We start from the raw sequence: 14,185 nt of genomic DNA, 5'->3' as shown, positions 1-14,185 counted from the left end.
GAAGTGGGCCCAGAAATTTGTTTTAGCAAGTCTTCCAGGTGGGTTTGATGTGCACTAGAGGGTGAGGACCACTGTTCTAGAGCTTGAGATTATCCCAGGAGAAGGTCAGACAGGATGGAGGGGCCACCGAGTCTGGCAAAGCTACCTAGGAAGTGCCCACCTGAAAAGACATCTGTGGACCCTGACTCCCTAGCCAGCTGGGAGTTTCTCCCTGTGGAGAGCCTGAACTGACCACAGGCCAGCTGGGGACCCAGCAGCCCCAACCCCATGCTGACCGCACACCCACCCAGCGCCCGGATTGCCACCTTGGTGGCAGTGATGACCACATAATTGTGCTGCCCTTACACAGCCTCTTTCTCAAAGGAGCTCAAAGTCTTTTGTGGTTGGAGAGGAGACAGACAGACAGATATGCACTCTCTGGCCTTCCAGACCTCTCACTCGAGGACAAGCACATGCCAGACATTCATCCTTACAATAGCCACCCACGGGCAGCACGGCTCAGGGGGCCAGGGGAGGGGAAACCACACCGGGAGGGCCAGCGGCTCCAAGTCACACGGCACGCCGGCCGCACGGTGGGGCCTTGGGGCTAGGGCTGCCTCTGCCCCCGTCCTCTGAAGAGCTTGGCCTGGATCACGGGCATCAGAGTTGAAGCCAGAGGTGAGTGGGCTGAGAAGACCTCCCAACATAGCCCATTTGAATTGACGTTTCTTTTTCACTTTCTGGAATGAAATATTCATTCCTTTCCCATTGTAGGCAAAGCTCCACATATATTCCCTTCCTGATAGCCCTGGCAGTCTGACAGCTGCTTCACTGTCCGGAGGAAGGGGGCGGAATGAAGATCACTTGCTTGGATGGGCACTTGTCAGGGTGAGCAGAACCGTACCTGGGAGGGTGGGGGCTGGCCAGAACTGCTGAACCGTTCCATTTTAAGGTCACTTGGGAGGTCTAAGACACATACTCTTAATTTTAGGAAAATAAAGTATACAGTGCAACTTCATTATTTTCCTGTCACCGGAGTATTGCAGAGTTTTACAACATGTTCACACGGCACCCCGAGGGAGCCTCTTTTGTATTTTACAGGACCTTCCATTCAGTTTGCCTGGGACTGAATTGCTCTGTTTTGTTTTCTGGTACCTTTAGGGAGTGTAGATAAGAAAACCTATAATGCCAGTGGAAGCATCCCTCCCAGGCCCTCATCCATCTGCGGTGACGGACCAACGAGGCACGAGAACCTACGTGGTGTTCTTGTTTCTCAGGATCACAGACTTCGTGACCGAGGAGAAGAAGGTAAGAGAGGCACTGTGCCATAGCCGAGCCCTGCTGTCCCGAGCTCAGTGGGACACGTAGCTGCCCATCCGCCTGGGCTCACGGAAGGGACACAGGGTGCGAGTACTAGGAAAGCACAGGGAAAACCTCTTGGCTTACCAACGGAGCAGTCGGGACCCATCCAGTTGGGATCGCAGCTGCAGAGGCCCGTGTCAGGGAGGTAAGTGCCATGCCCACTGCACTGGTCCGGGCACTGGACCCTTGCCAGCTCGCAGTTTAGACCACCCCAGCCGGGGCTGCAAAGGCATTCTCCATTTACACAGACCCCATGGCTAGAGCAGGTAGGATCCAAGCAATCGACTGGAAAAAAAAAAACAGAGGAAAAGTTTCTGTCACTGATGAGGGATGGGCCAGGAGACACCAGCTTATTGCAGATGGACCAGTGGTTTGTCAATTCCTCTCCACTCACAAACAAGTGGAGCAGCCCAGCCAACACGTGGTCCCTTGAAGAACACCTGTAAGGAATTAAAGACTTTTATTTGTAAAACACCAAATCTCAAACTTGAAGAGAATATAAGAGAATAAAGGGGAATCAGGAGGAATCAGAGAGGTGTCATTCAACTTTAAGAACCTTGTGCTTATAAACATTAGTAACTTAATTGAACCATATCTGAGCTTCTGAGACTGAAACATGAAAATTGGTGATGTCTGTACATGTATGTCCAAACCTGATTATCCCTGTCAGACAGGAAAGGAGAGAGGCTCATTCTAACATCACTAATACTTGACTTCGAGGGCAACAAAGGATTAAAAGGGAAACCAATGAAACTTATAAATGAGTCACTTGCCTAATTAAGTCTCACTTAGGCTAAGTCTAAAATTAGTTTTCATCCTCTGAGCAACATCTACTGAAGGAATTAGTAAATGTGCAGGTGGAAGAGGTGAAGTTGGGTGTGAAGGTAAAGAAGGTCATCCAAAAGGGGTAACCTTCCTCCGCGTAGTCATGAGTGCACTGGATGGGTGAGTCTCTGGCCTTGACACTGACCTTCCTCCAGACTGCCAATCAGATGAATTAATGGTCAGATTCCAGGCACTGCCCTTCTTGCCAGTTTCTGGTCTGCTTGTTTGGCCATTTCAATAATCAGAGCGGCTATGTCCAGTAGGTAACTTGAAGATTATTATTCGGGAATCAACTCAAAGTGGGGAGAGGACTGAGCTGCCAAGGCCAGTTCTTGAGGATAGGATATTTGTATGAGAATGTAACCCCAAACCTTGTATTCATCCAGCCTCAGGGCTGAATAAGCAGGGCTTTTTAGCTGCAGACCAGCTTCCTTAGGTGTTCCCAGGAGGTGATGCAGTGGCACTTGGAGAACTGTGCCCTGTACACAGTGGTTTGAACAGAATGCTGGTTCTGCAGCCATGTCAGATGTTGCCTTGTGGATCAAAGAAATAGGGAGGTCACATCACTTTATTTGACTACCACATATATTTCTCTCTCATTTTAGCAGCTTAGAAATCAGGCTCATTGGCCTAGATTAGAGCATTTGCTTTTGCTAGCATCTGGGGCACAGCCAGCTTAAGATGACCTTAAATTCTTTTCTTGAGGTTTTTCAGACCACACGGAGAGTGTTACTCAGTCCCTTGAGAGTATGTGTGCCATTTTGTAGTTCAAATCTCAGAGAAGATTTTGATTTCTCTTTGCCCAATGCCAAGATTGAAACATGCACGAATTCTGGTCTGTAAATAGTTCACCATAACACTCGGATGGTAACCCCTTGGGGTCCCAGCTTTTTGTAGTATAGTTTCTTTTTTTCCCCCTGTCTTAATGGTATACGAAATAATGGTGTGTTTTAAAATTGATGATACACTGGCTCCAAATAACACATTATTTAGATTATCCATGCCACACACTATTTCAATCTGGGGGACATCAGACTTGAGGAATTTGGATTTATTAGAAACCACAGTATTCCATGAAGTTTCCAAAGAGTGCCTGTCTCTTGAGGCAAAAATAAGAATATTCAGTGCTAAGAGGTGCTTCTCAGGATCCCCTTCAGTTCTTCTCAGGAAGATATTATCTATGGAAAATCACTCTAAAGCTATCTGAGCCATGGGGAAATGGAAGCTGCCACTGATTTAAAAGAAAATCAGAAATATACTCTCAGAAAGGTGAATTTCAGTGATTATTAGTTGGAGATGTTTGTTAAGATGTTACTTGCTTTGGTTACAATCATTTTCATGTTGATTCACTATCTTGGGGATTTTAATTCCAGATGGTACTAACCCTTTCTGATACCTTCAGATTCGCTTCATTCATGGTGGTAGAACACATCTGGATATAAAGAAACTGAAAGGGTCAAACACATGGAAGACATTTACACAAAGGCCATGTAATGCCTCTGCTGTCTCAGGCCTGGCACAGGTAAGGGAGTACAGTAGATGTTCAATTCATGATTGCTGCAAGAGTGAATGACAGGCTTTGCTATAAGCATTTGTCGTTTTGACACAAATGTCGAGTGTGAAGGACTGACAAGAAATAGAAACTGTGCTAACAACTTCGTGCTTTTGGAAAGAATGCTGTGTAATTTGGGATCTGCAAATTGTGAACTAACTGACTCAGAATCAATCTTGTCCATATTATTCTAATAAGAGATCTTAAAGTTCCAGTTTTTTTCCTCTGTCCCCATTTCTAATATAGCAAAATAAAAATATATATGAAAATATCTCGGTGCTATGTGCCTCAAAAATTACTCTCTACCTATAATTAGCCATTTAAAATGTTTGGTGAGGTGCCAACAGCTAGAAGTGCTCAAAAAAATTCAAAAACTGTATCATAATCTTTTTCTTAAAAGGATGAAATAAAAAACATATATATATATAAAATATATATTATATATATACATATATATATATAAAAGAAATATAAAATAAATATAAATATATATATATAAAATATATATTATATATATATATATACATATATATATATATAAAAGAAAATTGTACTTTTCTTCCAAGTAATTAGCTTTCTCTTCTCTATTCTGAATTATAATATGAAGAAAGGAGGAAAATCCACTGAGATTTATTAGCCTGGGAGTGGAGTGTCATCAAAAGAATGATTTATTGTACTTAGAAATAAGCACTAACCCTTTCTCTGGTCAGTGATACCAGTAAATATGCCCTTTGTGCTATATAATTATAGCAGCTGATGGAATAACTCAATTCAGACTTTAAGAAGAGCAGTTCTCACCAGGAATTTTAAATTTGGTACCAATTTCATAAGATGGTCTTCTGGCCACATCCTTCAAGTCTTTAGCAGGCAGGAGGAACTGTAGCATTTTATGAAGCTTTATAAATAGAAATGATATTATACTTAAAAGGGGGACAGTGGCCTTTACTAGCTAAGTGCCATGTGCCTTACAACACCAGCCCCCTGGCAGGTGGAATCATTAGAACTCATTTAGTCTCGGGCCCTCTGTAGGTTTGACGAAAAAGGGTTGTGAATGCAATTTCTATCCCTAAGGATAAAAAAGGAGGTCAAGGAGTTTTACAAACAATATGTACTATAAACCCCTGAAGAACTATGAATTACATTTATGAAGTTAAATGTCATTGAAAAATGACTCAACCATGAAACTGACATGAAAACATGGCTGACTTGAACTAGTATGTCAGTTCCTCTCTGATCACCTTCCCACTCTCCCAGACGTCATTGAATGAAACCTCACGAATATGTCCTTTCATTTTCTTGTGCAAATTTGCTAATAGTACAGCAATGTTTATGCAGCAAAAATGGAGGATGGCAACTATCGATTTCGTTGTCATGGCCATTTCAGGTAAACTGTTTGAACGCTATGACTATGATGAATATCAGAAATAAAAAAGCTAAATGGAAGAAAAAGTGCTGATCCAGACTTTCTAATTCCATTTCCTACTTTGAAAACAGCATATGAATCACCTGGGTTCATTCTTTTTTGGGTAGCAGAAATCAATAGGGGAGATTTCATCCTCTCACAGTGTTCCAGTGGCTTGTTTTGTTGTTCGGTTAATTCATTCTGAACATTCAAATGACACTCGGTGGGTGGGTAAGAAAGTTGAGAAATCACTTGACATTCCACTCATACAGATATGCACAATCTTTACTAGAGGGGAAAGATCTGAAGATGGGCAATGTCATTGCTCTGTCACTCCCTCTCACCAAAGGCTGGATGCAAAAGGTCGTTTCAACCTTCTTGTCACATTACTGGCCTCTCTCTTGTTTTCAGTGAATGCAACTTTGCCTCCTGCAATCTGTTTATCTTTAAGAACTTTAACCTTTCAAGCAGGTTATTAAATCAGTACTTCCTCCATCCAAACTCGCAATTTGGTTTTATGATGCTGACAGAGGGAGGCTACCTTTTATAATAGAGGAGAAAAATATAGAGAGAGTTGAACAAGTGAAGATCTGGAGGTCAGACTTCTGGGCCCCATTAAGGGCGTTACCACTGATGTACTAGAAAATTTTAGAAGAATGAGGTCATGGGAGCTGACTCCACAGCCATAGTTTTGAAAACCATTAAATGGGAGATTTCACCAGGGAAGCCTTCAGATTTGTATGTAAGTATAAGGCCCTGTCATTACTTTACGGTGAGGGCTGCAACATCGGGTTACTCTGTCAACCCTGGAGAACCCTGAGTCAGTGGTGCGGGAAACTGACTCACAGTGTCTGAGAACCTCGCAGCACTGGAGACTCCTTGTCGCCTTGGCAGCAGGAAACCAAGAGAGAACAAGGGCGTGTGATGCCCCAAAGGGTCTCCTCTGGGTGGCTGCCTCAAGCTGTCTCCTGCTGGGCAGGCGTGGGCTCTGCTTGAGCCTTTACTTTGTTGACATTTCTTTCTTCCCTGGGACCGTGGGAGGGGAGAGGGCGGTTTGAGTTGCATGGGGACCGTTCACTGAGAGATGGATGGAGAGGAAAGGTGTTCAGCTGCAGACAACCAAACCTGCAGTGGGTGAGGGACCCAGGGCATCACGGTCTCAGCTTCCTGCCAACAGAGGCTGATGCTTTACATGGCGAGAGACAGTGGATGGGCAACCACTGGTAGACGGGCAAATACAGAACAGGGCAGGCCAGACAGCTCTGCTGAGTTCCCTTGCCTTACTGGTCCCACACCTTGGTACCAAATAACTTTTCTAAAAGTACTAACCAGAGTAACTAGGACTAGTTAGAGCTGGCTTCAGAACACCTCCGGAGAGGTGCTTTTTCTCTCTATTCCTGCGCTCCCCTCCCCCATGCCCCACTCATCTGATCCCTAATCATGTTTGATCGGATCAGATTCAGTTTATCCCATCTCCGGATTTTTGCCCATGTGCTCTAGAGGCCACTTCAATGCATGCTACAGTGAGCTAGCTCTTCAGGATTCGGCCCATCCAGCCCTCTCACTGCTCACCCACTCGCCTCTAATTTTGTGTGATTGTAGGTAACCAGGATAATTTGCTCTACATGGTGTCTCTAAATGACACGGGTACCTATAGTCTTGCAAGCCTGACTGCTTTCTATTGATATTAATTTTTGCTGAAGTATTTACACAGATGTAAACGGTCTTAGATTACTAGCAACAGTAAAAAAAGCAGTTCTGGGGAAGATGGGGGATTATGCATTCTTGGGTTTTTTTTTTCCCCTCTCCTGGTTACCTTTAATCATTCCAGATTCAAAGGTCTTTAATTACAGCAGAAGAAAAGAAGAAAGATAGTGGGCGGGAAAAGGAAAAGGAGCAAGAAGGGGAGGAGGAGGAGTAGCGGGAAAGAGAAGAAAGACAAAGGCAGGGAAAGCAATTTTAAGAGAAAAACAAAGGAAGAGTAAAGGAGCTACTTAACATAAAGAAGGGTGAAACAAAACATTCTTTCCAGAACAGCTCCACTCTTCTACAGCTTCAGAAGTCCATCAAGGCCAAGGGGTTTCAAGTTTTCCATTGAAAAATGTGGAAGTTTCCCTTGCAAAACGTGAAGCCCGGGACTGGGCTCGTCAGAAAGGTCCCCACAGCGAACGCCTCCCGCCCCCACTGCTGCCCAGCCAGGCCCTGCGGCGCTCACCTTCCTCACAGTGCTCGCCTTTGTAGCCAGCAGAGCAGACGCAGTTCCCATCAATGCAGGAGCCGTGGCCCCCACACGAAGGATCGATGCACTGACTCATGGGCACATCACACTCCGCACCTTTCCAGCCACTGTAGCACTGGCATGTCCCTTTAGAGTACTGTCCGTTCCCGCTGCACAGGACGGGGCAGGCGGCTGCAAAAACCAGAGAAAGAGCACCGGGTCACGGGGGCCAGTGCCTGAAGGGCTGTGTTAGTTTAAGGCAGCCTCCGCTGGGCTTGCAGTGTTCTAGGGCTGAGAACTTTGGACATGGAGGTGCAGGGCCATCTTCCAATAAACAATACCACCACATCGATAACAACAAAAATGCTACTGTAACAGCAGCTACCACCAGTTAAATGCTTATTGTGTGGCAGGCATGGCATAGAGTGCTTTATGTGCACCTTATTACTTGATCATCATGCACTCTATGAATCGGAGGCTAGATCATGATCCCTATTTTGCAGATGAGGTTCAGACTGGTCAAGTTAGGTGGCTGAAGTCACAAAGCTCACAAAGCAGAGAGCCCCACTGAAAACCAGACAGGCCCATACTAAGCTATGCCCTTAATTACACGGCATGGACTCACATGCTGTTTTCGGTACTGCGGATCAGAACCCATTTTGCTGATTATTTTACCCCTAGGTTAAGTGGCTTCTATTCCTGATAAGCTTATGTTCATTAAAAAAGAAGGAGATGGGCCACAGTTGAGACACAATCTCCTATGCTTCAGTTTATTTATCTAGACCATGAAGAAATTGTGCCTATTTCAAAGCATATCGTGTATAATAAAGTATAAAGATTAAATATGCCTGGTCTATTAAAATAACAGGAATGGGGAGGGCAGGTTGCAGACATGAAACCTCTAGCTGTTCACATCTTAGCTGGGACCCACTTGCACCTATTGATGGGAAGAAGGCTGCCGATCAGTAGGGATTGTCCAGTATGAGATTACCAATAATTTTCACCAGTTTGGCCTCAATCATGCCAATTCCACACTTAGAGAGATCACCAAAAGTGGGAGTTAGTTTCACCCTGACGCTTGGACTTTTCACTCCAGAATCAGTTTAAGAACTTCAGTTTCCAACCTGTCATCTAATTTGGGCCTATAAGGAAGATATGGCTCCAGGCTATGGCACTGGCATTCAGAGACCTGCAGAAATGACCAAGACAGATGTTTGACCCCTGGTTTGCTGATGTTTAGGAATGCACATATTCTAAGAATTCTACATGTACATGTGTAGGTAAAAACCAAGGGATCTCCTTGTCCTATGAAGCAATTACCTATCTAATCAGATTACTCTCTGGTCAATCAGATTATTCCCTAGTCAGGCTCCACCTTGATTTATCAATCCCATTATTGTCATGTTTCTATTTGGTTTTTAAAGTAATTAACTCCTTCTGTGAATGTCTAATTTCCTAAAGATACAGTAAACTCTTCTAGGACAGGACCGTGCTTATTACTGTTGAGTACCTCCAGCACTGCATTCATTAGTGTTGGCTTAAATAACTATTTCTCCTATGTTCCTGATATTCTGGTATTTCCAAGTGGCAGGGGTGTGGTTATGTGCGATCACTAAATAACTATTTATGAAAGACGTTGGAAAGAACAGTTTCTGGGGTGGACCCTTGCTGCATACACAGTGCCTTTTTTGGGGAAAGTGGATTTTGTACCTTAATTGTTAGCTGATCTGAAACAAAAACATCTCAACAGTTGACATATGATTGACGGAATATCCCCCAAAATGGTTTATAATAGGATAGCTGTGAAAGTAATTTGGGGTACAGTTCCCAGAATTCTTATCCATATGAATCTACCAGAGAAAGATAATGAGTTCAAAAGTGAGAACATCAAAAACATACTGAATTGAGATGAACTCTCTTTAAGTGTAGGGAGTATGCTTTTTATTTCCAGGATACCTAAGCAGAGATCTGTACAGAGTTGCTACCTATGCTGTCTAAAAGAAGGTAGAAGAAAGAGGTTTGAACTCAGGGTGCCCAAGATTCAAATTAGGCATTGTGCAGATGTGAACCAGCATGAGAAAAATATAGGCTTTCTCCAAGTTTTGAGAAGGCTTTGAAGACAAAATTTGTTCCTTGTCAGTTCCTCATGAAACCTACACTTAGCTCTAGGTCAGGGACGGCAAATGTGTGTACAAGAACTACTATTCTCTCTTCCTGAACCTCTGCAGACATCATTAATTGATCATGACATCTGGTTCTCCTGAGCCTTAAATCCTTTAGTGCAGTGTTCAGGCTGAGACCTGCCAGCAGACAGATTTGGCATTCAAAGGAAAACCTACTTTCCATCTCTGATATAGGTAATATTAAAGGTACCTCCTGGTATAAGACTAGAACCAGCATCACTTCTTACCCCACTTCCACCCTTGCATGCTGAAATAGAAATAGTGAGAAATGCAACTACACATATGTAGTGAGATGAGCTTCCAAGACTAGTTCTGACCTGAGGTTCTATACTGGACAAGCGGTCGTGAATGACTGAGAAAGTTTACATCAGATCACCACCACTGCTTCCCTATTACACCCTCCTTCCTCTCAAAAGGTGGAAGAGGGTAAAAAAAGGTAAGGAGCAAATAATTATTGTCTTTATTAATTGATAAAATACAGTCACAATTATTTTCTTTATTCATATTGAAACTGTTTCTCTTCTGCATGAACTCCATGTAGTGGAAAAAAATTTTTTTCTAGAAGGTAAGAATGGATTTTATTCAAAACCAGGTGACTGGGAAATCAAATTTAAACTGTGACCTACTTAAATTACTCAGGGGAAAAAAACAGAGAATAGTCAGGTCAGAAGAGATCTCCACATTCTATTCTAATGCAGCCTTTCTTCAATATCTTTTCTGCATGCTCACTGGGAGTGTGGTAAGAAATGCAAAACATGGTGACGTTCTCTGGAAAGCAGGGCACTCAGTGGGCTTGGCTGATACCATACAAAAAAAGTAGACTGGTTAAAGAGGAATTAAGGTCTCTAGTTAAATTCATGTGCCTTCAGAGCAGAGGGCAACTGCCAGATGAGCGCCCTCCAGTGGCCACTGGGCTGACATGCACATGTTCTTAAACTTTAATGCAACCCAGAGTGTCCCGGTACGCAGGCTTGCGCTGATCCTCTGTTGGGAGGCTGAATATGAACTGGGGATCTCCTGTATTCATAACTCTTCTTATAGTTTTACTATCACTAAATCTAGATGATTTAAAAAAAATGACATAGGACAAACAACTCTGACTCCACACCCTGCCCAGAAGTAGTACAGAGTAGAAATGGAAAGAGCAAGGATTATGGTGCCAGAAAGACCTGGGTTCAAAACCTGGCCTGTCACTTACCAGCTGTAGGATTTTGACAGGATTACTGCACTTCTCTGAGATCCAGTTTCCCCTTCAAAAACCTGCCTCAGAGTGGATGGGAGCATTACACATAACGGACTCAAAGGACTCAAGGACTCAGAAGTGGTAGCTGACATCTGGTTTGCAATTAGTGAATATTCCCTCATGAAATTCCAAGCTGGATTTCCATCTTACTCCAAGGGTTAATAAAATAAAAGATACGGTATGTCTCAAATGCACACACACACCATCACCGCTGCCACCACCACCACCAGAAGAGCATCAAATAATACCGATGGAAAGAGCTCATCTTTTTCTTCCTCAGTCTGCAATGGTTGTGGGTGGGAGGTGGTTCTGAAATCGCATGTGGAGTGTTTTATGTCCCTCTCTTTCTTTTCTTAATGCCTACAGGAGCAGAACACTGCATTCAAGCTACTATTTAAAATTAATTGAAATGTTTGTACAAAGTGACTATTCTTGTTTTACTAAATCTAGTAAATGGAAGCTCTGAGACTTGTGCATAAGAAAAATAAATTACTGCTGCCACTAACTACTAACAAATGAACAGGTTGATGACAAAAAAAACCCAACACAATTTAGATTCACCTAAATGTTGTAAAACTCATTTTAATAATCAAGCTGGAGCTCTTTTTCTCCCCCAAAATTCTTTGTAAAGATGAAATGAATTATCAGTGATATTTTCTCAGTGGGAGGTAATAGGACAAGCCACCCACGTCTGCTGTTTTGAGTAAAGCAAGTCCCATCTACTTGGAACTTGCAGTAGAGAAACACCTGGATAAAAGGTACAGATGTTGAAGAGGCTCAATCAGACAAGCAGAGGGGGAAAAAAAAATGCCTGCATCTTGACATGTCATTGTGGACTGGGCTAGATATGCAGAGGGCATTCAAATAATGTATCTTCTAAACATTATTTGAAATTTGAAAACCCCTTTGAAAAAGAGACTTCCGAATACTTGAACTTCTTAGTGGGGTAAACTGTCAAGATAGCATTAACAAGTGGTTGGCTGACATCCTAGTTAGTAAATAAATATTTATAAATAACCTAATATGTTCTAGTAGCTGGGTTAGATGGTAGAGAAATTTCAACATGTAGTATTTCAGTCACAGAGGTGAGGCAAACAAAGTTCAAGGTCTTAGAAACTCAAACTTGTGTCCCATTGTTTTTCCAGACTGTGGACTTAGCTTGGTGTTGTGCAAAACAGTGCTAGGAAGGGTGGGTTTTGTTCTTGCTAGGTCCCTGCAATTGACAATCTACTTGGTAGACAATGAAATTTGGCCTCTACTGTATATTGCAAGCAGAAATAAATTTCAGAGTGACATCACAAACATTGTGACCTCACTCCCCCTCACAAGAAAAACAACTAACAACTTTTCAAGAATAAGATACTACTGAGAGAATCCTAGAACACAGCAGTGAGGCTGAAGCGCAGCCCTGTATCACAGAGACCAAGACAGACTACCTTAGATGGGTAGGGGAAGCGGCTACACGTTGACCGCATTGCTCTGCCCCAAGACCAGCACAGCACTGTGTGGAAACGCCTCCCGTGAGTCTCTGGTTCCTCCAATGGGAAAGGATAACCCAGGGGTCCCCCAGCCTTGTGCATCACCTTGTGGGATCCCCTACTCTGATCTTGTACCATGGGGACTGCAGAGGAATCTGTGGGGCTCAATCACTGGGAATCTGACCGTGATGGCGAAGTGGGGAGGGGCTTGCAACAACCAGCACAGGGATCCCGACAGACTGAGTTCCTACCTTCAGTGCCCACGTAGTAATCTTAACCAGTGGCTTTGCTTATATGCAGAACCAAATGCACACTCTGATCAGGGAACTCAATGAGGTGCAGATCTGTCTGATTAGGATCCTCAAATGAGGAATTCTGCAGGACATACAGCCTAGTTTTCCTACATCCAGGCAAGGTGTTAAACCACAGCCCCACCCATTGTGGAGAGTGCCTTCCAGTGTCATCTGACCAGAGGGATGGGTGACAACTCTTGGATGCTGTGTGGCTCAGAGGTGCTTGAGCCAAGACAGGAGGTGGGGGAGGCAGTGGAGGAGCAGAGCTGATTGCCTCAAAGCAAAGGCAATACCAGGCTTGGAGTCTTCCCACTTTCTGCACAGGCAGGGTGATTAACTCATAGCCAGGACTGAGGGGAGCTCCTGGTCCCTCCCAGCCATAAAGCCTGGTAGGGAAATTGAGGGTAGCCTGGAGTGGCCCCTTTTCCTCCCACCTAGGCCAGGGGGCTGAGATATAGCTTTACCCATATGGAGAGTCTTCTGTCCCCATCTGACCAGGAGTGCTGGTGACAATTCCTGGAAGCTGTGTGGCTCAGTGGTGCCTGAGCTAAGAGCAGGGTAAGCAGAGCCAGTGGCCCTGTTCAGGGTGTGGGTTGGCTTGAGTTAAGACAAAAAAGAGCTTTATCAGTTTTATAGTTACTTCTCCAGCTGAGCCTGAGCAGAGAATATTATCTGTAGCCCACTTATTGATGAATATAGCCTTCAACCTATCTTGTCAGGGAACCTAACCACAGCACATGGGAAGCTGCATAGCTCACCCATCAGTCCCAGTTGCAGTGGCACGTGACCACAGAGCACTTCCTCTATCTGCAGAGCAAAACTTTTGGCCTTACCCGACCAGAGAATCCAGTGTACATTCAAGCCTGATTCTGGTCCCCAAACAATAAGCTGTACAGACACTAGGTCCTAGCCTGCTGCCCTGCCATGGCAAGGAGGCTAATTCATAGCCCCATATATTACTGAAAATCATACTCAGTTGTGACCATCTAGTAAGACTGACCAGAAAATCCAGGCAACTGCAGAGCCTGTCCTCCAGCCTCACCTGGGTAGAGAAGCAGGCAAGCAGTCCAGACCAATTGCTCTGACAGTGGCACTCATCCTCATCCCTTCCTTCAGAACTTGAACAGTTGCCTCACTCCAAAACAGACCATAATAGCAGGCCCCACCTGCCCAAGGACATTACCAGCAGACACACTCAGAGACTTAAAATGAATTAACCGGTGAAGACTGTCTCTGCCAAAGCAAACCTGTAAAGTCAGGAGGAGGAGACCACTTCAATGTGCAGGTAACAAAACTATGGAATCAAGGATGATAATAAATCAGGTAAACATAATACAACCAAAGGAAACAAATAAGGCTCCAATAACTGATCCTAGAGAAATGGAGCTCTATTATTCTGTACAATTCAGAATAACCCTCCTAAGGAAGTTTAGTGACCTACAGGAAAACACAGCCAGACAACTAAAAGAAATCAGGAAAACAATGCATGGACAAAATCGGAAGTTTGACAAGGAAGCAGCAACCATCAAAAACAACAAACAGCAACAATAAAAATGAAACAGAGACACTAGAATTAAACAACATAATAACTGGATTGAAGAATTCAATTGTTTCAAAAACAGACTTGACCATGTAGAAGAAAGAATCAGC

General features: G+C 43.8%; 1 protein-coding gene across 12 annotated transcripts in view; it reads right to left on the bottom strand.

The window, feature by feature from the left end:
* The window catches only part of TENM2 (teneurin transmembrane protein 2), a 1,165,071-nt gene that overhangs the window by 133,992 nt on the left and 1,016,894 nt on the right, over window positions 1-14,185 (bottom strand). For all 12 annotated transcript variants that reach the window (XM_057491503.1, XM_036884772.2, XM_036884776.2 and 9 more), the window contains 2 exons: window positions 7,336-7,530; window positions 1,426-1,626 (listed from right to left, as the gene is read on the bottom strand). In XM_057491503.1, coding sequence (XP_057347486.1) covers window positions 1,426-1,626; window positions 7,336-7,530 — 396 coding nt within the window. The remainder of the gene's footprint in view (window positions 1-1,425; window positions 1,627-7,335; window positions 7,531-14,185) is intronic.

This window comes from Manis pentadactyla, chromosome 2 (genome assembly GCF_030020395.1).
Source record: "Manis pentadactyla isolate mManPen7 chromosome 2, mManPen7.hap1, whole genome shotgun sequence".
In the NCBI taxonomy this organism is placed as follows: domain Eukaryota; kingdom Metazoa; phylum Chordata; class Mammalia; order Pholidota; family Manidae; genus Manis; species Manis pentadactyla.
Note: the sequence above shows the minus strand (reverse complement) of the source record. Positions and strands in the feature narration are given on the sequence as shown.